This window comes from Pithys albifrons, chromosome 33 (assembly GCF_047495875.1).
Source record: "Pithys albifrons albifrons isolate INPA30051 chromosome 33, PitAlb_v1, whole genome shotgun sequence".
Classification (NCBI taxonomy): Eukaryota; Metazoa; Chordata; class Aves; order Passeriformes; family Thamnophilidae; genus Pithys; species Pithys albifrons.
In genome coordinates this window covers 870615-897268 of record NC_092490.1, presented here as the reverse complement: position 1 = coordinate 897268, position 26654 = coordinate 870615, and the positions used below count along the sequence as shown (strand labels likewise).

Below are 26654 nucleotides of genomic sequence, written 5' to 3'. Positions count from 1 at the left end.
GGGGACAGAGACTGATGTGTGAAATTCCTTGGGAAGGGGGATTTGCTGACTTTTGAACATAAAAATCTCCCCTGCTCTCACTTAGTTCTTCCGGTTGCCAAAAGCAATCCTGAATGGGGTTTGAGATATTTTCCAAACTAAATAATTCTATAACTCTTATTCTCTAAAGGCCACCCAACCCAACCCCATATACATTCACATGATTCTTTTTTCTTTTTTTAAATTTATTTTATCCATCTTCAAAACTTAAAATCACGTGAAATTGTGGTTAAAATAAAGAAATCTAACAAAGACATCTAAATTTCCACCATTTTCCTGGGAATTAGGACAGGAATTTGGGGTTCAAAGGGATATTCAGGAAGATTTCAGGGTTCTGTGGGGATTTGTTTTTTTTTCCTCAAAACTGGAGGTGTCCAGACCGACTGACATTTCTCCATCATTTTGCAGTCCAGTATCTGAGAGGGATTGATCTGTCAGCTCATAACACCTCAATCTCAACCCAAAATGGCTCCATGCCAACTTGAAATGACTCAATCCCATCCCCAAATGGTTTAATCCAATTTGAACTCACCTGGGGAGAGTCAGCAGCAGGAGAAGGGGTGCTACAAACCCAGGAAAATGGGGTAAAATTGGGAGGGCTTAGATGCAAATTGGGAGGGTTGGGATGGGACTTGGAGGGGAATGGGATGGGATTTGGGAAACATGAGATGGGGTGTGTGGAAAAACTGAGGGAGCTTCTGTGGTGTCCTCCTGTCCTGAGGAGGGTAAAGTGCGGGAGTGTGGGGGACATGTGACATCAGCACTTGGAGTGGGAACCCAGAGAGAGGGACACAGGGAGCTCTTTCTGAGGGGATCCTGCTGCTTTGCAGCAGTTCAGGGGCCTTTAAATATCTTTTGAGGGTTTTGCTTCTTTTTTTCTTGGGCTAAGTTGACCCTCTTGCAATCAGGGGCATGAGATGACTCTATTGACGGAAAAATCCTGCTGTTTTGCATCTTGTTTTAGTGGTTCTAAATGGCTCCTCAGAGTTCCTCCCCCCCGTCCCCCCTCATTCTGGGGGTTGCAGTGGCCCCCTGGCTCCACTGCTGCCTGAGGGGGGTTATAATCCCCAATTCTGCCGTGTTGGACGTGGCTTGTGGGGGACCCACATTCATTTACAAGTTACCTGTAGGAGGGTATCTCCCCTTCCTCCAGACCTGCTGGGCTGAGGCTGGGACCCCTCCCCACACAGGGAGCATCCACAGTATTTTGGGAGGGTATGGGAGTCATTGCGCACTGGGATCAGCCCAGCTGGTGTCACAGAATGCCAGACTGTGATGAGTGGGAAGGGACCCACAAGGATCATGGAGTCCAAACCTCAGCCCTGCACAGGCCCATCCCCAAGAGTCACACCCTGTGCCCCAGAGCATCATCCAAACACTCCTGAAGCTCTGGCAGCCTTGGAGCTGTGCCCACTGCCCTGGGGAGCCTGGTCAGTGCCCACCAGCCTCTGGGGGAAGAACCTCTTTGGAAGGTCCAACCTGACCCTGCCCTGACACAACTTCAGGCCATTCCCTGGGTGCTGTCCCTGGTCCCCACAGAGCAGAGATCAGTGCCTGCCCCTCCTCTGCTCCTGCCCAGGAAGTTGTACCTCCAATGAGTTTTCCCCTCAGTCTCCTCTTGTGCATCTCAACATAAAAAGTGCCCCCAGCTGCTCCTCACACACTGCCACTACAGGCTCTTGCCCATCTTAGTTGCCTCCCTTTGATACTCTCCAATGGCTCAATCTCTTCCATCTGTTTTGGTGCCCCAAAGTGCCCCAATATTGCAAGGGATATAAATGCCAGGCCTGAGGGTTCCCAGGGGTCATTGTGACACTGCAGGGCCTCATGGAACCCAGGGGACACTGTGACACTGCAGGGAGTTCGAGAACCTAGAGGACATTGTGACACTTCAGGGCCACCTGGAACCCAGGGCACATTGTGACACTGCAAGTCCCAAAGCACACTGTGACACTGCAGGGCCCAGGGCACACTGTCACACACAAACAACCAGCCAGCCCTGCCCGAGCTCGGCAGCATCACAGAGGGCACTGCCCAACCCTGGCACCCCTGGCGCCACAAGAGGAGCCCAACTGGGCCTCTCTGTGTCCAGCACCAAAGCAGACACAGCCCTGGCACAAGGGGCAGCTGCAGCTGCTCCTCACTCTGCCCAGCAGGGCACACACACGCACCCCCCGGCACAGCAGGAGTCACATCCAGCTGCTCCTGAGCCAGCACAGGGCAAACCCCTGTGCCCCTCCAGGCCTGCACAGCTCCTTCTGTCCCGCCATCACCTCGGGCAGCTGCCCTGCAGCTCTGGGGCTGCTCCCTGTCACTTCTCATCCTGAAACTGGAGGTCAGGACTCCAGCAGATCCCTTCTCTCTTCCCACTCGTGATGATGCCACATACCCTGTGGGGTGGGTGCAACAGTCGCAGTAGAACAACTGGCAGCACAGGGGCAAACCCATCTGGGCTGCTGCCTTGTGGCAAAGGTATCAGCGCCCAGGTGGAGCACCTGCAGTGAAGGTGTGTCCTGGGGGTGCTCCTGTACCCAAGAGTCAGGCCCTGAAGAACAGCAGAAAAACCAGCAGGTGGCTCAGGCTGCTGCCATTGAAGGGGCTCAGGTGCCTTGACATTGGCAGCACAAGGGGGAATTATTTCTGGCTCCCTGGGCCCAGGAAAACCTCGGGCCATCAAGGCAGAGATGGAACATTTGGATGGGCTTGTGATTGAGGGGTGGGCTTAGTAATGGGCATTGTTGCACAGGGTATCCATGGATGTGAAATGTGCTGCAGTTACACAGGCCAAGCAGGTGGAGCCTCTCTGGGATGGAGGACAATGGTTAGAATAGAAATAAGGGCAGGCCTGGCAGACTGACTGGATGACACTGCCCCAAAACGTTCACAGCAAGGGCCATATGCTTATGGTAGTGGAAACAAGCACAGGAAGACTGGAAAGATCCCCTGTGTCCCATGGCACTGCCTGGAACTCTGTAGTGGGCCTGGAAGAGGAAATCTGATGGTGACATGAGACCCCTGAAAAAGTTGAATCGGATCATGGAACTCCTTTCCAAAACAACCTGACAGACATCTGGGCCAAAGAACCTTGCCTGAGTGGGTGAATCCCATGCCCTGCCATGCAGCAGCCTCTGGGAAGATCCAAGGGGGCAATGGACAGGGAAAGGGCACACGGAGAGCAGTGGGTGGTGGGACCTGCAAACATTGGGATGCAGGTTTAGCAAAGGCCACCAGGTCAGTCCACACTGGGGGAATCTGCCAGTAAGATTGGGCCTGCCCAATAAAATTATTTAGGTCATGTACAAGGGGATAAAATTCCTGTAGTGCCCATTTCAACATGCTAGGAAAAACAGTCTGAGTTGTCTGTGTGGGGCTTCACCTCCAGCTGGGCCCCAAACCAGGGCACCAGGGAGTTCTCCCTGTAGGCACAGAAATGCTCCCTTGCTCTTCTCCAGGACATCCCTTTCCCCAGGTGAGTGAGTCCACTCCAGCCTGAGCAGTCGGTCCTGGCTCCCACCCTGTGATCCCTGCAGGGCCCTGAGCTGGAAGTGCTGCCCTGCAGAGGGAGAGGCTGTGCTGTCCTGGGGCCATATCACAGGTCCAAAGGGAAAGAAACTTGAGGAAAAGCAAAGGACAGAGAGGAATGAAGACAGACTCCTCTGACAAAGTCACACCAGTTTTCAGATAAATCTCCCCCAGATAGAAATGCATTTCCTTCCTCTGGTCAGTGCTGGCTGAGGGTGGTGTGAGCAGCAGGAGCTCTGCCCATGTGCTGCCAAGGCCTCAGCTTTGCTCTGCTGCTCTGGGGACATGGAGCTGGTTTGTGACAGCTCTGACCATCATGAGGCAGGTCAAATGTAACCCACCTTTTATAAAATTATCACCCTTTTTGCTCTAACTCTGCAGCAGAGAGTCTGAACATGTCCTTGGAATAATTTTCTCTGTGTTTTTATATTTTCAACCACAATTCATTGAGAATATTCTACCTAAGGTTATGAATTTTCATGCTTTTGACTGAAAATATGAAAAGCCTTGAGAGAAGACATGAGGCAAAGAGGCTCAGGTCTCTGTGGCTTAGAGCAGAGCCAAGAGATCTCCAGTGTTCATCACTCTGTTTCCCATCTGCTCTGAGCTTTCCCTGGTGCTCCATTCACATTGAGTTCACACAAAGAAATCTTGAAAAATATAACCCCACAAGTGCCTGTGCTGTGGTGAGAGCAGGGCAGTGCTGCTTCCAAGGGCAGATCTGGGACATCTCCTCAGTGCCAGCCCAGAGGTGCAGCTGGGATGGACAGAGCAGGACATGAGCCCTCCTGGAGAGATTTCCTTGGTTTATTCACCACTTTGAGAATTTGATTTGGAGTTTCATTCCCTCCACCTGAACTCAGATATTAATTTGTATGTGCCAGATCCCAGCCAGACATGCCAGATCAGAGGACTGGAAGAAGAGGATGCTTCCCTTTCACGTAGGTCGTGCTTTAATGTCCTCCCTGAAATGTGCCCTGGGAACTGTCTGGGGTTGGTGTGGGGGCTGAGAGAAGTCCCAAGTTCGGCAGCAGCCCCTGAGCGAGACAAGTAGCCCCCTCAGGGGATGCTCCTTCCCCACAGCCCTTGTCCCGAGCCCTGTCAGCAGCTCCCTGGGCTGGCTGAGATCTACCCCTGGCAGGCAGCAGAGTCCCTGCCCCAGCACAGCACCCTGGGCTGCAGGACCGTGCTCTGCCCCCACAGCCATGGGCAGCCCTGGCTGCACCCCCCGGCTCCACAGCTATTCCAAAATGCCCCCCAACAGCCCCCTCCTCACACATCCCATCAGCTGGGGCTGGGTAGCTTTGGGAGATGCCTCCAGGCACTCCCCAAGGCACCGGGCATAGCCCCAAGCCTGACAGAGTTCGAGAAGTCTTTGGATGATGCTCTGGGGCACAGGGTTTAAAGGTTATGCTGGAAGGGAGAAATTAACCTGAGTCAAGAAAGTTCTAAGTTGGAGATGCAATTTACTAGAAAGATTACAATAAATGCAATGATACAGAGAAAAGCTTGTTTCAGCCCTCCATAAACCAATTGTATAACCCATCCCGCTGGGGCATGAACATTATGGTCTTCATTTGCCCCTGTGCTGAGTGCCACGTGGTATCCCTGAATTCACAGGAAAAGGAAAGGAAACCTTTTGGTGAGGATGATGGTCGCAGTGTGGTCTAGAGTGGCTGTTGCAGTTCTGTTAAAGTCTTAGTCCCTCTCTGGATCCAAATAGTGATACCAGAAATGCCAATCCCTGAAGATTTGACATGCTCAGGTTCAAGTGGGAATGCCCTGCACCTCACACAGGCTGGGGACTTCCACATTGGGTGATTTGACCCTGTAAGTCATGGGATATTTTTGGAGTCTTTGATGGTGTGAGTCATTGCAGCTGCCTATTGTCCAGCCCCTAATGGCCCATTAGCAGACATGAGCCCTCAGGGTGGGTGTGAATGTGTTGATGCCTCCCCAGAGGGGAGTTATCACAGGTGATTCATTGGTGTGAAGATACAAACATTCCTGTGCCACCCAGGGTTATCTCACACCCAGCTTGTAGCCTCAGGGCTTGGGTGGGCTCTGTATTTATACTGATAAAAGTATAAACTGGGATTTTTTTCACATCATCGAAAATGCAGGTCTGTTCCTTGTCTTCTGTAGGGACTGCTGAACTCATGGAAAATTTGTCTCAGATTCTCTCTGAGGGAGGTTTTGAGATTCCTTCTGCAGGAACTTTTGGAGAACATGGCTGTGCTGGGCAGCCAATGGAAAGAAAATATTTTGTTGTCCTTTCGAAAATTTTTAGCCAGCCTTCTGCCCCTGGGGTGGAGGTGGCAGGAGAAAATGTGGAGAATGAAGGAGTGGTTACACAGAAATCTGAAATAATCCTATTATTAAAAGATGCAGGGAAAAACATAGGGTGGATCCATGATGGCCCATTAGCAGAGGTGAAAATCTCCAGGCCATGTGTGGGAATTGTCTCAGTGCTCCCAGGGGGGAGTTATCACAGCTCAGTCCCTGTGCAAGGCCGAGGAAAACACACCTACCTGGAGCCTGAGCTGACAGGTGTGCACACCCTCAGAACTTGGGGGTCACTTTGCACATCATCAGCTCCACCTGCACTGTCTGAGTCATCAGCATTCCAGCCTTTCACACCTGGGCACACATTCTTCTGCCAGGAGAACAGGACCACCCTTATTTAATCTCAAATTCCCCTCCCACTCCCAATTAGCAGGCATTTTGGGGAACAGAGAAAAGAGAAGGAGGATACCAGAAGTTTTGTGTCACCCAGGACATTATCCACCACTGTATTCCCTTTTCTTTTTTTTCCCCTTTTTCCCAGTATGCCCTGAATAACACAATAACTCTGCACCTCTCTATCCAATATTATACACAAATAGGAACAATGGAACAGACAGTTTTACACCACAAATAGGTCCTCTTCAGGTACACACCATGTTTCCCTACTTTTCTGAATTACCCACCAAGTGCAACTTTGTCCTTGAGCAAAATCAATCCCACAGATGGGTTTGCCTTTGCTTGAGACAGGACTGATCCACACGGTTTCCCCTGACACACCTCTCAGGTGCACTGTGGGGACTTTCTCTCCATCTGTGCTGTGAAGGGGCTCTGATTGGGGTTATCATCCAGTTATTAAAATTATTAGAAATGTCTCTGCCCAAATTAAGGTGCAAAGAGGACCAGATGCCAAAGTCAAGAGGATGGATTTTATTTAAGAGTAAATGTGAGACAAAGAAAGATAAATTGAAAGAAATAGGAAAAAGGAGAGGGGGAGGGAAAGAGGGTGACAGAGAAAAGTTAAAACAGGAAATGTATCCCCACTCCATGGAACCCCGTGGTGTCCTGTGGGTCTGGATCTGCTGTCTCCTTGGTGCTGAGGGTCCCCCAAAACAGAGTCCAGGTCGATTTTTCTGGGATTTTCTTCTCTCTCACAATTTATCTTCACAACATTCCTTTCCAATTAATGTTCCACAAAGCTGCACCCACAACTGAGAAATGTCAGTGGTGCAGAGGGCAAGTATTTCCTAAAATGGTTACAGGTCTTGGGATCTGGGAAGAGGTTTTCCTGTATTTTATCCATGTCGCATTTGCAGTCCAAACCTGAAACTCCTTCTGATTTAGGAAGGGGGTCTCATCCGTGTCTTCTGAAATAATTTCTTTTATTCTGTTCAGATCTTTTTCTTCATATGTCAAATCTCTGTAAAATTTAGACAAATTATCCTAATAAATCCGAAGATTTCTGAGGAAAACTCTGGGAAGGTTGATACATATTTGTATGATTTCAAACATGCAGAAACTCTTGTAGAAACTCACATATTAAACTGGGTTGTCTGTTTTAGTTCTCATGTGGTTGAATTTAAAGTATCTCTCCATAAGACAAGACTAAAAGATTATTCCACTCCATTCTTTTATTTTTTAGTATAAACAAAAAATAATTTAGCAAAGTTCTATAAGACTTAACACAAAGTTTGTTTTATAAATTCCTGCTAATATTTGATCTCCCATTGCATCCTGCTCAATGAAACCACAAATAAACAACAGAAATATTCTTAAAAATTATGAGGGAAATAAAAGTTTGGTTGATTTCAAAGAGCTCCATGTCACATGTTGGCAGGTCACTATAAAAAGAAAAGTGAAAATTTGGCCCCATAGAGGCCGATTATTAAAAGGCAGCCTGGGATAATGCTCCTAAAGCATTAACTTGAGTCTGAAATGCTGACAGTCACAACGTGACACATCCTGAGGGAAAGATGCTCATCACCCATTGGCTGCTTTCTGTGAGCCTTCTCCTGCAGATCTGCTGGCAGTTCCCCCAGTCCCAGCTGGTTCCTTTGATCTTCAGTGGGGAGTGCTGGAATTCCTGGAAAAAGAAAACTACACAAACCTCCCCTAAAACTCTACTCCTTAGTGAATCAAGTGGTTTGACTGCATGAACTGGGGATCTCTCAGGTAGAGTTTTAACTCCTCTTCCATGTAGTGCTCTATGCACTGATGTTTATTTCGCCCCATTTTTTCGTGGGGTCTCCTCCCATTAATTTCCTGTTCAGAGATAGTGAGACATCTTGAAAAAAATCAGCAAGAGCTGCCCCTTGTGCTGGGTTACTTTGAGGGATTTTAGGAGGTTTCTGCTCCTCACCCTGGAGCCATGAACTGACCTTATCAGTTGGGCAGATAACACGTGCTGCGTTTGCTCCAGTGGTTTAACTTTGTGCCATCTGGGAAGTGGCTCCAGCCCCTCAGCATCCCACTGCATTAATAGTGACTGGATTTCCATCTCCCCTGATCCAGGGCCAGGCTTTGATATCTTGGGAGCCACACACGGTGCCAGTTTAGCAGCAGTTTGCTGACCCTGGCACACATTGCTGGTTTCAGCTTTAATTAAGGCTCAATCTGCTCCTTCCTCATCATCAGCTGTCAATGCAAACCTGATGTTTTGCTCTTTCTCACAACAACAGACTGGCTCACTGTCTCTCAGCTGCTCCCCTGAACACAGGAAGTTTGAGTTACAAGGCTTTATTACGGGTTTTACATCCTGCAAATCTCCCTTTAACATTCTCCCTCTCTCCTGCACATTCCAAAGCTCCACCTGAATCTCTCAGACATGCCCATGCTCAGCAGCAAAGCAGTGCCACCATTTGCAGCCTGTCTTGGAGCTCAGCAGCAAGCAATGCTCCCACTGCAGCCTTTTGGCTTAATCCTTGCTTTTTCTGGAAATACCATGTTTTTGTCTGACTCTTGCAAAGACAGGATTATTTCAGATTTCTGTGTAACCACTCCTTCATTCTCCACATTTTCTTCTGCCAGCTCCACCCCAGCACAGAAGAGTCACTAAGAAATTTTTAAAGGAAGGACAACAATGCATTCTAGGAAATAGTGATATCAGAAATCCCCAAACCTCAAAGATCTTTGGTGCTCAGATTCCAGTGGGAATGCCCAGTACTTCACTCAGGGTGGGGACTTTCACATGGGTGATTTGACTCTGTAAGTCATGAGATTGGTTTGGACTCTTTGATGGTCTGGGTTATTGGAGCTGCCTATTGTTCCAGCCCCTAATGGCCCATTAGCAGAGATGAGCCCTCAGGATGGGTGTGAAGGTGCTGATGGCTCTCCAGAGGGGAGTTATCACAGTTATCACAGAGTCATTAGTGTGGAGACACAAACATTCCTGTGTCTCCCAGGGTTCTGTAATGACCCAGCTTGTAGCCTGAGGCCTTGACTGGGCCCTGTCTTGCTAATGATAAATCTAGAAATTTAGGTTTTTTCACATTTTCCAAAATGCAGCTCTGTTCCTTGTCTATCAACCTACTTGGGAATCTTTCAAACTTGCAAATCTTTTTCAGCCTTTATCAGAGAAGTTCACTGTGGTACCAAATACAGAGTTGTACCACAAGGACTGAGATCGTGGAAGAGCAAACATCCCCACACCCTCCCTGTCCCCACAGGCAGAGCCACAGGGACCAGGGCAGGTCCCCCAACAAGTGCCACTCCAAATGACCCAGTTTCTGCTCTTGTGCAAACAGGCAAGGACCCAGTTTGGCAGGAGATGCTCCAGGAAAGGACCAGGTTTGTCCAAGACACAGGATTTGGGGAAGGAAAACACACCTCAGTGTCCCTCACACACATCTGGTGTGTGTGAGAACACTCCAGCTCAGAAACATCCACCTGCCCAGGGGCCCAGGAGTGCACCAGGGTGAAAACAGGGCAGGAGAAACTGCTCCCTGCAGACCCCACAGCCGAGGGCAGAGAGAAACCTGCCAGGCCACCACACACTACCAGGCTGTTGAACCTCCTGACACAATCCTGGGGACAAAACCTGTTGTTCTCCGTCCTCCTCTGGACCCAGGAGCCCCACCGTGGGAAACGATCCTGCCCAAACAGCAGAGATTGGAAGGTCCAGGGTTGTTGAGGGGAGACAGAACAATCTCCAGGAATGAATAAGGAATAGGGAGCCTCAGGTGTCACCCCATGTCCCCTGTCTCTCTCAGTGCCTCTCCCAACCCTTCCCAGACCATTCCCAGTCCTTCTGAGTGTCCCTGCAGCCCCCTTGCCTCTCTCCCAGTGCCCACCAACTTTTCCACCTCACTGATTCTGTTGAACTCCCGATCCGCCCAGGCCCCTGCTCTACTCCAGGATGGATTTCTACCCTGCCCAGGTACAGGTGAGGTGGTTCCAGGGTGGGCAGGAGCTCTTGGAGCTCTTGGTGTCCACCAACATGGTCCCCAATAAGGACTGGACCCACCAGCTGCTGGTGATGCTGGAAATCCACCCCAGGAAGGATCACCTTCACCTGCTGGGTGGGGCACATCAGCCTGGAGCACGCCCTCAGCTGGGACTGGGGTATGGCCTGGCAACTTGGAGGGAGGCTGGGGATCCTGGGACTAATTGGGGAGGGGGTTGGGGAAGCCTTGGGAAACTGGCAGGCAGTTTGGGGAGCCTGGTGGTAATTCAGGGGGTTTTGGGGATGGAATGGACAGGTCTAGAAGAGGTTTAGAGAGTCATGGAGGGGGGTATGGGAAGCTGTGGGATCAACTGGGAGGGATTTGGGGGCCTTGGGGGATTACTGGGAAGGGGGTTTCGGAGACTTGGCATACTGGAATGGGTTTTGAAGGGTCAAGGGAGAAATTGGAGGTGAAATATGAAGGAGCCAGGGTTGGCTATGAAGGGATTGGGAATGGCTTTGGGGAGTCCTTGTAGGACGGAGAAGAATTGGAAGGATTCTGGGGGAACCCTTGGGTTGCTGGGAATGAGATTGGATCATCCTAGTTGGGATGTGGGGGCGGGAATGGGATCTTGAAGGTGGTGGAAGAAGGTTCAAGGTGGTCCTGGGTGAGTTGAGGGCAAAGGGCAGGGGGTTTGGGGATGTCCTGGAGACTCAGTGAGAAGTCTCCAGACCTCCCAGAGCTGTCACGTGCTGCCTGCGGCAAGACAGTGACAGGGATTGGGGGCTTTGTGTTGGTCTTCTTCGTCCTGGTGCTGGGGCTCAGCTTCTACCTGTCCCAGAAAGGGAGGGGGTTCCTGAGGGTCCTGTCCCTACCCCCATGTATGCCCTCCCAGGGGATCCCCCACCTCAGTGTCACCCCCTGTTCTCTCCCCACTGAGATCCTGAGCCATCAGCAGCCACAGCATGGACCATCCACCCCCATCCCTGTGCTGATTTTGGAGGGGTTGCATGTCCCCACAGCTCCTGCTTTTAGTCTAACACCACCTGATTCCACTTTTCCCAGTAAAGCTTCCCAGTTCTTTCCAGTCCCAACTATTAGGAGGGCTGTGGGGAACAGTCCTGGGGGGACCTTGCAGGGAGGAGCCGAGATTGGGAGAAGCAGAACCAGCCCCAGGATGGATCAGTGGGGACTCCTGTGTGTCCCCTGTGACACTCACATAATACACAATTCCAAGGAACAATGTTCCTCCACTGTTTCTCTGCCAAAAACATCCTATTGAAAGGTTTTCTGTCAACATTTTGCTAAAAGCTCCCAAACAAACTTCCTGCCAGAGCATCCTGCTGGAGCCTGCCTGCCATAAAGGTTCCTGCTGTTGGGCTCGTAGCTGCCTGCCAAAAATCACGTACAAACCTTTTGGAACACTATGAAAACTCAGAGAAGGCACCTTGAGAATTCCAGGAGGGAAAAGGAAAGAGAGCAAACTGGTTACCATAATGGAAAATCTCTCCCTAATTCCCCCTCTCTCACCTCCTCAGAAGGACCCCACTTTGCTCAGCCCAGAAAGGCAAAAAAATACCTTCTCCTGAGCAACAACTCTACATATCCAAAGACAGCATTCCAAGCCTCTTGGGGCCAGACATATCTATCACAAATGGCAGAGAAACAGAAGGAAAACAAAAAAGGTAGAAACTCTTTTCCCCCACAGGGTATCTCAGGAAAAAAGTAGCTTGTGGAGGTAAGATTTTTCTTAGCTTCTAAAAGCAACCTTGGCTTTTACCCAAACTTTTTGTATCTCTTTCTGCACCTCTTAACAATTAGATAAAAAACAAAAAAAAAAAAAAAAAAGAGAAAAAAAACCCCAAAAAATAACAGGTTTTGGTATAACCAGCTAACTTTTAAAAGTTTAAATTTAGTTTGGAGAAAATATTTCAACCTAAAATGTTGGGGTTTTTTACTTTGCAGTATTTAAGCGGATGAAACACATCCACATTGGGAACTGCCCTGCAAGTGCTTGGAATACAGAAAGAGGTTTCAGAGCAGCTCACATCTCCTCAAGCATCAGTGGACAAAGTGGTTAAAGACTTGATAACCAAAATTCCTTGTGAGCCCTGTTTAGCACTAACCTGGTGACCCACGTTCCAGGTGCTCCATGCTGGGCACAGACCTGCTGACCCACGTTCCAGGTGCTCCATGCTGGGCACAGACCTGGTGACCCACGTTCCAGGTGATCCATGCTGGGCACAGAACTGCAGACCCACATTCTGGGTATTCCATGCTGGGCAGTGCATTGGGTTAGCAAGACCAGGTTTTGGTAGTGGGAGGGGCTTCAGGGAGGGGTTCTGTGAGCAGCTGCCAGAAGTTTCTCCCATGTCCAGCACCTGACCTGACCCTTGAAGGTGAGGACGACCCAAATACTTTTTATTCCACCCCATGGGGAAGATTAGATTTACTTTATCAATATATCTGTAGATGTAGGGTTTAGAACAGTTTTGTGTGCATGGAAAGTAGGTTTGGAGCAGTTTGAGTTCCTGTCTGTAGTGAAATAAAAGGATCAAAATCCCACTTTCCTTCCCTGGCTCCAAGCCCAGCCTGTCCCCTCCAGGGGTTGGTGTTCCCCCTCTGGTTCTCGGTGGTTCCTTTGCCCATGGGTAGCAAAGCACCCACTGCTTTTGCAGCTGGAGAGTGTTGGAGCAATGAACCATCAACATTCCAGTCTCTGCCAGCTTTGCACCCCAGAAGCTGAGAAGGGTCGATCTGTCTCCTCAAAGCAGCCCAATCCCACTGAAAATGGCTCAATCCCACCCTAAAATTATTATTGTTCTTATTTTCTCTATGGAATTCTGGGTCAGCCAGTGCCAAACCTCAGCTCTCAGCAGGCTGAGGCTTGGTCTTGCACTTCTGCCTTTGCTCAGCCAGAACATTTTCAGTGTTTAATGAGTGTTTACCATTGCTCACATTGGAGAGGATACTGAACCCTTCCACAAAAGCAGAAATCTAGAATAAAAAATTCAGAGAAAAGTGAAAAAAATAAATACTTTTTACTCATAGATGTCCTTTTCATGTAATTCTCTTCTGCTTTCCTATAATCAAAGTTATCCACAACAGCAATTCTGTAGGTGATGGATTAAAAAAAGCATCTAATTGAATGAGAATCATTCCATAAAACTAAATCACAAATGAGGGATTGGAAACTCTCTCAGATGAGCACAGTTCAGGAACAGGGCTCCTCAGTCACTTAGAAATCTTGGCTGATTCTGCTCAATGTGTACCTGAAAATTTTAAATAAAAAATTAAAAATTGTCTTACATGTCTGATTTCACCTGGTGGGACCAGTTTATCCCTGTGTGGATGATCAAAGCTGTGTATTCCACACCCTCTATTCATTTCCCAAAAACTGTTAACAATGGAGCATTTGCAGCAGCTGCCCAGGGCACAGCTGACCCCTCAGGCTGGGAGCTGGGTGTGAAAGACATCTGTGAGATAAGAGCTGGGATAACTCCCCTGCAGGGAGTCGTTAGCACCTTGACACCCAGCCTGAGGGGGCGTGGCTGCTAATGGGCCATCAAGGCTTCCAAAATACCCCTGACTTACAGAGTTAATCACCCATTGTGTGACTCCCCGCCCAGGGGAAGGGACTGGGTCCTCCCTGGGGTACATATCTTGGGGGAACACCTCAGGGGACACTCGTTGGATTGAGAGGAGGACCAACACCTCGACAGGAGGAGACCACCACTTCAATCAGCCTGTGACCAACACTCTCCACCAGACTGCAACTGTCAGCTGCACCAACAGGTTTGCCCCTTTGGACTTTTCCTTTGGACTTGGGGGAGCCACACAGGGTTGAGCACAGGGGCTAACAAACCCCTTTGTGCTTTTGCCCCAGGGGGCTGGGTTATACTGCTGGGCTTTTGTGGGTTAAAACCAATTTTTCTCTTTCTGCCATTGCATTTCTTGTAATATTGTCATTAGGTTGTAGCTCTGACTTATAATCACTTTTGTGTTGTGTTCATTTCTCCTGCCAGTTTACCTTTAAACCAGCACACCTCCCCACCTGGAGCTTCCACCACCCTCTGGAAGGATCTGAGTTGTGACCACTACTAGGACAGGACTACAGACACCACTGGGTGAGGACCAGTGGTTTGACTGCCTGTCCCAGCAGCACAGCCTGACTGCAGTGCTGACTCTCAAGGTTCCTGCCAGGGTTTTGGGGTGTGGGGAAGGTGAATCGTATGGAAGGGGGGCGATTCCGTCTCTGTGCTGTGGCCATGTGTGTTTTATGGGAGGAGGAGGCTGGGCACTAACTTGACTGGACAGAGTGGGCTGGGCTTGGGAAGTTTCTCCTCCTCAGTTTAGCCCAGTTCATGAGTTGTTTTCAGCATTTCTTCTTGGGAAAGAGTTGGAGTTTCCCCCCTTACATTTAGATGTATTTGTTCACTTTCTCTGCATTGCAGACACCTGAATAGGGAATCCTGGGGAGGAGACTTCTCTCCACGATGACTCCCCCTTGCAAATTATCTCAAACTGAGACACGGGTGTGTTTCTAGAGATAGATTTGAGAGTAGAAACCCCCAACCAATGTGCTAACATGTTGGTTTTTTACCCCAGCACAGGATTTCTCTTTTCTAAACATAGAAAGGATGCAGAAGGAGGCTGCGAGGAAGATGAAGATGCCCCGGGAGCCCCAGGCAGGTGAGGAGGAAGTCAGTGCCCCTTTGCCCCTCTCTTGTGCTGCATCTTCCAGCCCAGCATGGCCCCGGCTGCAGGACAACCCCGCTGCCGATGCCATCCTGCCAGGGCCGGGTTTGGAGGGATGTCCTTGGCCTTCCTTGTGGGCCGGAGGCAAATGCCCTGAGTGTCCTTGTTCCTTCCTGCCCCAGGCCCCGAGCTGAGCATGGAGAGCATGAAGGACAAATCCCCCGGGCAGAACTTCACAGCAGAGGCTGTTTTGAACCGTGCCGTGGTACAGGAAGTCACTGGGGAGGAAAAGTCACGGCGATCCCACAGGAAGAGGAGCAGCAAGCCGAGCCAAGAGACATCCGAGGAGGAAACACCCAACATGTCTGGGGAAGGCAGTCAAAGATTGAGCCAGAACTCTGACCTGGTGGTGCAGCAGCAGCTTCAGAGAAGGGAGAAGCGCTACAAGTGCTTGGAATGTGAGAAGAGCTTCAGCCAGAGCTCCCATCTGATCCGCCATCAGCACATCCACACTGGGGAATGGCCTTACACATGTGAGGAATGTGGGAAGAGCTTCAATCGCAGATCCAACCTTAAAAGACACAAGAGCATCCACACTGGGGAATATCCCTATGAGTGTACTCGATGTGGGAAGAGGTGTCGGACCAGCTCCAATCTCCTCGTCCATCAGCGCACACACACGGGGGAGAGGCCCTTCTGCTGCACCGACTGCAGGAGGAGATTCAATGACAAGTCCAACCTTACAGCTCACCGGCGTATCCACACAGGAGCGAGGCCTTTTCTTTGTGGGGAGTGTGGGAAAAGCTTTAGGCAGAACTCTGAGCTTGTCATCCACCAGATGAACCACACTGGGGAGAGGCCCTACGAGTGTTCCGAGTGTGGGAAGAGGTTTCAGACAAGCTCACTTCTCCTCAGGCATCAGCGCATACACACCGGGGAGAGGCCTTTCCGCTGCTCCGACTGCGGGAAGAGATTCAACCGCAACTCCAACCTCATCACCCACCGTCGTATCCACACTGGAGAGCGGCCATACAGCAGTGACGAGTCTGGGAAGAGCTTCACCCAGAGCTGTAACTTGACCAAACACCAACGCACCCACCAGTAAGGGAAGCCCTGTGCGTCCCCAAATGTGGGAAGAGCTTTGTCTGCTCCTCCAACTCCATCACCCATCTCCAGAGCCACCTTTTGAACAGAACTCATGAACCACATTCCCAGTGATCCACATTAGGAACACACCTGGCTGGTGTTCTCCTCATCCTCCTGGTTCTCTGTGGCACTTGAATTCACATAGGGGGAGGAACATCCATGGTGTCATGGGTTTAGTTAGGCCCAGATTTAGGCTTTGTTTTCTAGTGCAGGCCTTGGACAATCAGCTGACTTGAATCAGGTCAGGCCAGTTGACTTCTACAGGCCAATGATATTGCCTACCATATTCTGACGTCATCTCAGATAGACAAAGAGAGGGAGGAGGGGTCTTCCTTCTTCTTCCTGCTGCATGAGCAAACACTTCGGTTGTAATTCAGAGCTCCTGGGGAGAGACCAAGGCCCTCCAGCAGTTTATTATTATTTCTAGGGAAGTGGAATATCTTTCTCTTTGCTCTTGCTACCTTTTATACTTAGTGTGTAGTTTGTATTTGATTTGCCTTTTAATTTTTTATTCTCTTTTGTTTAATAAACCAAATTCTATTGAACTATGGTCTCTTGTGGTTTGGGGTTTTTTGGGGGAAGGGGGATGGGAGACTTTTTCTTTTGAAATGATTACTTGGCATTTTGCTAAGTCAAAACCATCCCACATGGGGACAGAGACTGATGTGTGAAATTATTTGGGAAGGGGGATTTGCTGACTTTTGACCATAAAAATCTCCCCTGCTCTCACTTAATTCTTCTGGTGGCCAAAAGGAATCTTCAATGGGGTTGGAAATATTTTCCAAACTAAATAATTCCATAATTCTAATTTTTTGTGGTTCTGCATCTCTATAGGCCACCCAACCCAACCATATGCACCTTAACGCAACTCATTTTTTATATTATTATTATTTTATTTGACCGAAACTGGATGGACATGCCACCTGCAGGAGGGTATTCTCCCTTCCTCCAGGCCTGCTGGGGTGGGGCTGGGAGCCCTCCCCACACAGGGGCCACCCACATTTCTTTTTGGGAGATGAGGATACTCATACACTGGGACCAGCCCAGCTGGTGTCACAAAATCCCTGAAAGTGCCACGTTGGAATGGGACCCACAAGGATCATCCAGTCCAACCCTCAGAGTCTCATCCCCAAGAGTCTCACCCTGTGCCCAAGAGCATCATCCAAACCATCCTCTGTCAGGCTTGGGGCTGTGCCCAGTGCCCTGGGGAGCTCCAGGAGGCATCTCCTAAAGCTGGCCCAGGCCCAGCTGATGGGATGTGTGAGGAGGGGGCTGTTGGGGGACACTTTGGAATAGCTGTGGAGCCAGGGGGTGCAGCCAGGGGTGCCCACGGCGGTGGGGCAGAGCAGGGTCCTGCAGCCCGGGGTGCTGTGCTGGGGCAGGGACTCTGCTGCCTGCCAGGGGCAGCTCTCAACCGGCCCAGGGAGCTGCTGACAGGGCTGGGGCGAAGGGCTGTGGGGAAGGAGCAGCCCCTGGGAGGGCTCCTTTTCTCCCTCAAAGGCTTCTGCAGGGCTCGGGACTGCTCACAGCCCCCACATCAATCCCAGACAGTTCCCAGGGCACATTCCAGGGAGAACATTAAAGCAGGACCTACATCATATGGAAGCATCCTGTTCTTTCAGTCTTGTGGCCTGGCATGTATGGCTGGGCAATGGCACACAAAAATTAATATCTCCCTTTCAGGAGAAAGCACAGAAACTCCAAATTTGGTTCTCCAAGATGTGAACAAATCAGGGAAATCTCTCCAAGGCAGATGGAAAACAGTGTGATGGACACTGTAGCTCTCCAGGCTCTGCTCAAAGCCACATTGAGCTGAGCCCATTTGCCTCATGTCTTGTCTCAAGGCTTTTCATATTTTCAATCTAAAGAAAATGTATAACCCTAAAAAGAACAGTCCCCATTCCTCCTCAGTTTGTTTGATCACACCCCTAAATTGCTTGATTCCTTGCAGGGCCAGGATTGAGGCCGAGTTTGGGGGTGGGATGGGCAGAACCGGCCTCGAGATTGGATGGGGAATGGGGACCCCTATTGGTCCCCGCTGTCTCATCCCACTGTGGGACTTCTGAGGGGCCATCTCTTGCCTAAAACCAGCTCTCAAAAGAAATCTCTGAGACACAACTGGTGAGCTTGAGCAGCCAGACAGTCTTTATCACGACTCCCTACATGGTCACAGCATGCTGAGTGCCCTGGGAATCAGTTCCCAAAGTGCACACAGAGGGATCTTCACTGCAGCTGATGTGTCAGCATTTCATCAGTATTCATTGTTCATTCCCTGCATTCCTGTTACATATTCATGGCATTTCTCAACAGTTACCAGTATATCTGCATATCCTTATCAAGTCTCTGAGGGACTTCCTGAGGGGGTTCTCTGACCAATCCATAGTTGACATGACCCTGCCATTCCCAGGAGGGCAGTTCATGGACTGTTCATGGCTCAGGAGGAGAGAAGTGGCTTCTTCTCTTCCTTCCCAGTTTCCAGACTTTCTCACTCAAAGCAAAGATTTTCCTTTCTCAAGGGGATGCAGAAAAAGGCACCTTTAAATCTGATCCTACCAGCTACTCCAGGTTATCATTTAAGGGGTTTCTCTCAGGTTCTAAACTAATCAATAATCTTTCCCATTTCTTTCTTTATGGGTGCCTGGATTTAGATTCTACAAACAAACCATGCTTAGCAAATGTCTCTGTTATTGGAACCAATCCAACTTGGCTTTCTAATTTCAGAGGATACTGGGTTTGCCTTACCAGCTCCTGCCTTAGGGGTAATTCTTATGAGTTCTGCCCTTTTCGACTTTCCTGTAATTCCACTGGCCCACACAACAGGAACAACTGCATGTTCAGCTTCAGCTGGGATGTGGCTGCTGACTGCAGGCATTTCCTGCCCGAGAAGAGCTGCTCCACTGACATGTGTAGTCTCAGAAATTATGATTTCAAAATACCCATTTTTTAAAATAAATTTCTTCCTCAGGTTTTCTAATTCATCTTTCTATAGAAAAGGTTTAGTGGAGTTTGGCAAGAGAGGAACTCATGAATTTTCATTGTTTTCCCAATTCAACCTGTGTCACGCCAATAACATTTCCAGTGTCATTCCTCAATTCTCCTTCTATTGGGTTAAGAACTGAGGAAGTTGCCCCTTTGTCTGACCAATGCACGGGCAAAGCAGACAGTGGGGACTGGAGCCCACACCTTTACCCAGACAGTGGAATCAACATCATGCTGATGACTCAAAGTGGTTTTTGATTTTTAAATTCATAGATTTTAGAAGTAGCTATAGTGAGTTATAGTGAATGTAGATTTTAGTGTGCTAGTATTTCTAGTAGCTTAAAGTTCAGTGTTAATGCACACCAACCCTTACCCCATATCAACCCCTCCAGATTTCATGAGCTGTTTAGTCTTGTTTTCAAGGTAAAGACTGAAAAGCACCTCAAGGCCTGCACCATGAGACACAAACATAGGCTGAGTGACCTCCGAGCCCAGAGCACTTGGAAGCCTTCAAGTGCCCTGTGTGCAGTGAGGGAGATGAAGATGATGTAGAGGGAGTCCCAAAACTCCTCCAGACTCAATTCCAGATGGGTGTGCTGGGGGCGTAACGGTGCAGGACTGAGGGGAGAGTGAACAGGGATTGGACAGACTTTATTATAAATCCCTGAAACCAGTGCTGGGGCAGGAGCGTGGATGGGCATTCCTGGGTGAGCCTGGGTGCTCATTAAAGCTGCTGCTCTATTATCTCCCACTGAAACTGGCCTGGAGTCTTTTTCTCCACAGACTTTTCAGGCAATAATGCTCAGGGTATAAAGTGGGGGGAGAAGGAGGTGGGTGGGACATGTTTGGAGTGACGGAGTTTGTCTTCCCAATCACCATTCCGTGGGATTGGGCCCTGCTGTCCTGGAGGTGCTGAACACCTGCCCAGCCATGGGAAGCAGAGAAGGAATTCCTTCTTTTGTTTTCCTTGTGTGTGCAGCTTTTGCTTGTCCTCATTAAACTGTCTTTATCTCAACCCATGAGTTTTTCAACATTTCCCTCCCATTTCTCTCCCTGCTCCTGCTGGTGGGGAAGTGAGGATTGGCTGTGAGGGGCTTCGGGGCTGGATGGGGTGAAACCACACCAGCCTTTGTTGGTGTCCACAGTGGGGCTGGGAGTGTTGGAGATACCAACAGATGGGATTGGGATGTGCTGATGGAATTTGCAGCTGCTGGTGCAGTCTGGGGCTCCTGGCTGTGTATCACAGTCTGGTGCTCCTTGGTGGCTGCCTGTTGGTGTCTCTGCTGCTGAGCTGCTCAGCTCTGACCACCTCACTGTGCTGTGCCTGGGAATGTTGGACAACAGCCCTGGTGATGTGCCTGGGCTGGCAGGAGGCCTGGGAATTGCTGCTGCCCTGGACAGGCTGGAAGTGCATGTGACCTTGAGTTGAAGGGCCTGTGAGCTGTGGGTGAGTCCAGGATGGAGCAGAGACCCCCCTGCAGCCTGGGGAGGAGCCCCCACTGGAGCAGGGGATGCCAAAAGGATGCCAAGAGCCTTTGAGACCCCGTGCAGAGGTTTTGGGAGGAGCCCACGCTGGAGTAGATTTGGTGACAGGACTTGGGACCCCTTGGGGACCCACAGTGGAGCAGCCTGTTCTTGAATTCCACCCAAAAATCCTTTAATTCACATAAAATTCCTCTCATTTGCTCTAAAATCCTAAATTTCAACCCACATTCCCATTAATTTTAGTGAAGATCCCTATTAATGTTGGCCAGAATTCCCTTAATTCCATCTAAAATCTCTCCCATCCTATGTATTTCACTCAACATTCTTTTAATTCCACCTAAATTTCCCAAAATCTTTTTATTACCATCTGAAATCTTCTGAATTCCACCAAAATTCTCCTTATTTCTACCCAAAATATCTTTCATCGCACTCCAAATTTTTTAACTCTACTCAAAAAATACCTCAATCTATCTTCCAATTCCTCTTATTTCACCCCAAGATTCCAAAAAAATCTCTTTAATTTCACTTAAAGATTATTATTTCCACCCCAAATTCCTTTAATTCCTCCTAGCCTTTCCTAATTTCACCTCAATCCCACTGAATTTTACTCTAAAATTCCCTAACTGAACCCAAAATTCCCTTAATGCCATCCAAAATTCCCTTCGTTCCACCAAAAATTCCTTTAATCCCACTCCAAATTGTTAATACTATCCCAAATATCTTCCCCTACTCACCAGACCCACAAGGGCCCCCAAATCCTTTTCGGCCCCCAAAGTGCCCTATTGGAGCCCCAAATCCTGGGAAAGGGCCTCATGCAAAGGGGGAGGGGGCCTGGGGGGATTTTATGAGGTTGTGGTGGAAATAGGAGGCCCGGGGGAATGTGGGGGAGACTTGAGGGTCCCAGTGGGGTCTGAGGGGCAATTATGTGGCACTGGCAAAGAACTTCTCTCCCCTCTGCACAGGGCTCTGCCACATTCACAGCAGCTTTCAAAGGACAACTGGATGCTGCAGGATCCTTGATTTTGCTCAAGGGTTCACACAAGAAAATTCCTCATTTAGACTGTGGGTAAAATGTAAGACGAACAGTGAATTAGAAATGGGACAAATAACCAAGTTTCATCTTTGCCATGACTCAGAGCACAGACCCAGCTTTGGTGGAGGCAAACAGAGCAAGAACAAGAACTCTGGGCGCTGTTCCCGAGCCCGCCGGTCTATCCTGCTTAACACAGACATAACAAACTGCAGGGCTTGAATGCAAACAGCACCTGCATCCCAACAACTCCCCCTGTCTTGTTTTCAAGCTGCAAAAGTGAAACTTGTGCAAAACTACCATTAATCCTATATTGCATACAAGACAATAAACCAGGAATACAGAGCACAATACAAAAATAAAAACAGACCCATTAATACCAGAATAAATTCTTTCTTTAACTGGGGTCTTATACTGTGTAGCCAGTTAGACAAGATACCTGAAGCTTTTTCACCTTATCAATGTCTTTATGTATTGATTTAGAGTGATTGCTGTTTTTTTCAGAATTTATTCTTATGGGTCATTAGTTAACCTTAAAAAATCTTTATTAAAATTGACTTAGAAAAAAAATAACTTTAATGAAACAAATAGCTTTAATAACTCTTAAGGGTTTGTGTTTTCTTTGACTTAAACTTTTGAGTGCATTTTTAATATAGAATTTGTTCTTGAAAACTTATTTAAGTATTTCTGCAAATGAATAACTTTATTCAGCTCAGAGTTATGTGTCTTCTGCCTTTCACCCGTGGGTGCCTGTGTGTAGATGAGGAGCTGTGGCTGTGGCAGTGGGACAGGTGCCCCGGTAGCACATCCATCCATCTTCACACCCTCACACCCTCCCATGCATCTTTCATCCAGACCTGCCTCCCTTCATGCAGTCACTCAGATCAGAGCTTAGGGATTGGCTTTGCTGTGTCTTATAATTCTGAAATGAGAAATTGTGTTCTTCTTAACCTTACACTTTCCTGTGCTTCTGGAAATTGCTGCTTTGACAAGAATATAACTTCATAAAACATAAACATGTCTCTGCTTCCTGTTTCATTTAAAATTAAAAAATTTGTTCATACACATACAAGCACACACTCCCCTTTTTTCTTGTTCTTGCATGGCAAATATGAGAGGTATCATTGTATATTTGCTGGGTTTGGAACCATAAAAAACTTGGCATGACTATTGCAAAGCTTGGTAAATATTATTACATCAATAAAACTTCCATTTTATTGCTTACAGTCATGGATATCAATAATTGAGAGAAAGATTCCTAAGGCTATCTTTGAATTTGTTTGCTTGGTTGGATCATCATTACTTAATCAAACAAAAGCTTAAAACAATTGCTAGTACTTAATGAGAAAGATTAACAAATTCTATAAAATTACTGTAATTTTTGTACTTAAAAACTAAAATATGTGTTTTACTAATTTTGTGCACGTTCCATTAATGAGCTGCAAAAAGAGAACTGTTGGACATTTTAAAATTCTGATTTCATACATTATTTACACATCACCACAGCATAACTTGTGAGTGCTGCAGCTTTTAGGACAACAGGCAGAGAAAGGAGAGAGTGAGGAGAGAGCTTTGTGTGACCCTTCCCGGCCAAGCCACCTCAGCTGCCACTGCAGGAGTCTCACCACTTCCCAATGCCACAACTCCAGTGTTGGCTTCTTCTTGAGCCATTAGAATAGAGTAAAATATAAAGAAACTCATTGAAACACTGATAGTTAATGCAGGTAGGAGTAAAAGCAACAAACTACACCCTCATTCGTACTATAAACGGAATTGTTAATAGGGAAAACACAAGCTTAGGAACAAAGGTATTAAAGAGAATTGAAACATTTTAACAAGTATTACTCTTTACAGTAGGTGTTCAAATGATTAGAAAAAGCTTTAAAAGCATCAGAAGTTTGGAAGCAATTTGAAATTTAGAAAGTCCTTTTCACCTGATGGATAATTTGCACATCAAATATTTTACTAGCTTGGATATATAACACGTTTTTCAGATATAAAAACATTGGTCTTAAGAACAATAGCATTACTTTACAAAAGTGCACACTTGTGTGTTTCTATGCCATAACTTTGCAGAATAAAATTAAACAATGAATACATTTTACAAATAACTAGAATAATAAACATACAGCACGACACTATCTTAGAGCATGAGTGCTACAAAATATGTTAGAAACTGAGATACAGAAAGGTGACATATTTGCAGCTTGTTGAAAGCTTTTAACTTAAAGGCATTATTGCTTTCCCTCTCTTTAGAGCAATAAGCCTTATATTGACTTTTAATATTACTTGGAAAAGGCATAGAAGTTTTATTTGGCAAGAAACTGCTCTAGTATTCCCTTTTAGTAGAAAGGGTTGTGAAATTTTGTTCCATCTTGATAAGGGTGGAGATGTATTTAATTAATGCTGAGTTAGATGAATATTCATACTAAGTTATTACCAATTGTTAACCCGACAGCGTTGCTATTGATCAGAATCTGTGGCTGTCCCAGTTTGGCATCTCTGGCCGCTCCTGCCAAGGGGTTTCTGTGCCTGTCGTCTCTGCCGGGCTGGGCCGGGCCGTTCCTGCACCTTCTGGCGGTGCTGCGCTGGGTGCTGGTACTGCGGCGGCAGCGCTGGGGGGGCTGTCGGTGCTGCTGTGGGAGCCATCTCCGCCTCTGCGCTCTGGCGGCTGCTCGGAGTTCTCCTGGCCGGGCCGGGGCTCAGCGGGCAGGGGCAGCGGGGCGCTCTCCCGCCGGGTATCGGCACTGCTACCAGAACGGGCTCTGGCACCTACACCAGCACCGGCACCGGCACCGGCATGGGCTCTGGCACCGATACAGGCTCTGGCACCTACACCAGCACCGGCACCGGCACCAGCACCAGCACGGGCTCTGGCACCGGCACGGGCTCTGGCACTAGCCCCGGGGCTGGCGGCGGCGGCCCCGCAAGCAGCATCCTCCGCTCTGCTCTGCGCCGGGCTCGGCGCTGCCTCTGCCTGGCTCGGCTTCTCTCCGCCGCCATCCCACCCATTGGCATCAGTGCCCCAGGCGGGAAGGGCTGCGGGGGGATCCGGCAAGAGCAGGGCAGGGGCTGCTGCTCTTTGGGCCTTTCTCTGCCCCGGGCAGGAACGCTGCGTGGGACAGCGGCACGGGGGGTGCAGCTGCTTCTCCTGCTGCATCCTTTGCTGGGCAGCTGCAATCACTGGCAGCAGCAGATTCAGAGGGCAGCTGTGCCCACAGAAGGGAGTGTTGGAAAGGAGAGTCATTTCCTTGGAGCTCATACTGTTCAAGCAGCACCTCATCATCCAGAGCACGTTCCTCTGCTCCACAGACAGCTTAGATCTCATCTCCATAATGTTTCTCCTTGACACCAAATACTAAATTTTTCCAAGTCTTCCAGTGATTTGTCTTGAAATAAGAGGGGTACTCCAGTTTTTGTAACTAGTTTGGCTCTGGCCCATGAAACATTTTGGTCACAAATGATTTCAGGGCACTCAATTCACAAACAATCATTTTAATTTTCATGGGGTACTGATCTCTTTTAGCTCGGCTCTGTCCCTTCAAGCTATTTCAGGGCTCTGGCTTCACAAGTGGTTTAGACACTGACCCTGTTACTGAATCTTTTTGTTTCAGAGCTGTTAGCCCCCAATCATTTGGTCATGTTTTTCGCACCTTTGAGATTACTCTCATTTCCAGAGCCAATCCCTTTCAGTCCAGCAGACAGGCACCAATCATTCTTCTTCCCAGGTTGGACTGCTGCCCATCACTGGGACAGGCACCTCCTGGTGTTCCTGTCTCTCTTGCCCCGTCAGGGTTACCAAGACCAGTCCCTAAATGTTTGGAATCTTTCCTGAGGCTCCACGTTTCAGCTCCATTTATTGTGATGGATCTGAGTCTCCACAGGAATGAACCAAAACACTGATCACCATCTCAAACCAAGCAAAGCCATTTATTGAAATCCCATGTTACAATATATGGACTCAGGGACTGGTATTCAAGGCAGGGGCAGAGGAACTGGTTACCTCCCACACATGGGGGAGGCATGGGGGGATGGCTCAGGGCTTTCGACCTCCTTGCAGATGAAAAACAGACCTATCAAGTGTGGGGGGTTTGGGAGGGTGAGAGTAGACAGAGGAATACACATATGCAAACACAACCAGTCTGTAGTGTTCTGGTGCCTGGGCCTGCCAGTCCCAGAAGATCAGGTGTCCTTTGCTCATCTCCAAGCCTTGTTGTTCAGGAAATTTAACTCCACACCTGCCAGCCTCAAAACTCCCTTTCCTACAACAACCCCTTGTGGTGCCACCAGGAGCAGCTGCATCTGTCTCCTCCTGTGCAGCCTCTCCATCTCTCTGCCCTGCTGGGCACACTCGGGAGCAGTTGCCCCTCTTAAATGGTGTGTGTCTGTCTGACACTGCTGCTGGACACAGAGAAGCCAATTGGTCTCCTCTTGTGGCACCAGGGGCAGCCACTGCCTCTCTGTGCTGCTGACCAGTGCCAGGCAGGGCTGGTGATTCTCTGACTCTCACAAAGTCCCCTCACTCCTGCAGCGTCACAGTGTCCCCTGGGTTCCAGCAGGCCCTGCAGTGTCACAGTGGCCCCTGGGTTCCAGGAGCCCCTGCAGTGTCCCAGTGGCCCCTGGGTTCCAGGAGCCCCTGCAGTGTCACAGTGTGCCCTGGGCACTCTCAGGCCTCACATTGCACAGACCTGACAGTTCCCTCACTCCTGCAGCGTCACAGTGTCCCCTGGGTTCCAGCAGGCCCTGCAGTGTCACAGTGTCCCCTGGGTTCCAGGAGCCCCTGCAGTGTCGCAGTGTGCCCTGGGTTCCAGAAGGCCCTGCAGTGTCACAGTGGCCCCTGGGCACTCTCAGGCCTCACATCGCACAGCCCTGACAGTTCCCTCACTTGAAATATTGGGGCTTTTGGGGGCTCCATAACAGAAGGAAGAGATTGAGCCATTGGAGAGTGTCCAAAAGAGGAAACAAAGATGGGCAAGATCCTGCAGGGAGAGTGTGTGAGGAGCAGCTGAGGGCACTTGGTGTGTTCAGCTGGACAAGAGGAGACTGAGGGGACAACTCATTGCAGGTAAAACTTCCTGGGCAGGGGCAGA

The 26654-nt window shown here is 48.9% G+C and overlaps 2 protein-coding genes across 2 annotated transcripts in view; one reads left to right on the top strand and one right to left on the bottom strand.

Annotated features, from left to right (window-relative positions):
* The window catches only part of LOC139684162 (uncharacterized), a 1455962-nt gene that overhangs the window by 594955 nt on the left and 834353 nt on the right, over positions 1-26654 (top strand). The window contains 1 exon segment of the mRNA XM_071579763.1: positions 15354-16025. Coding sequence (XP_071435864.1) covers positions 15354-16025 — 672 coding nt within the window.
* LOC139684161 (uncharacterized) overlaps positions 1-26654 on the bottom strand; it is a 1434678-nt gene that overhangs the window by 635103 nt on the left and 772921 nt on the right.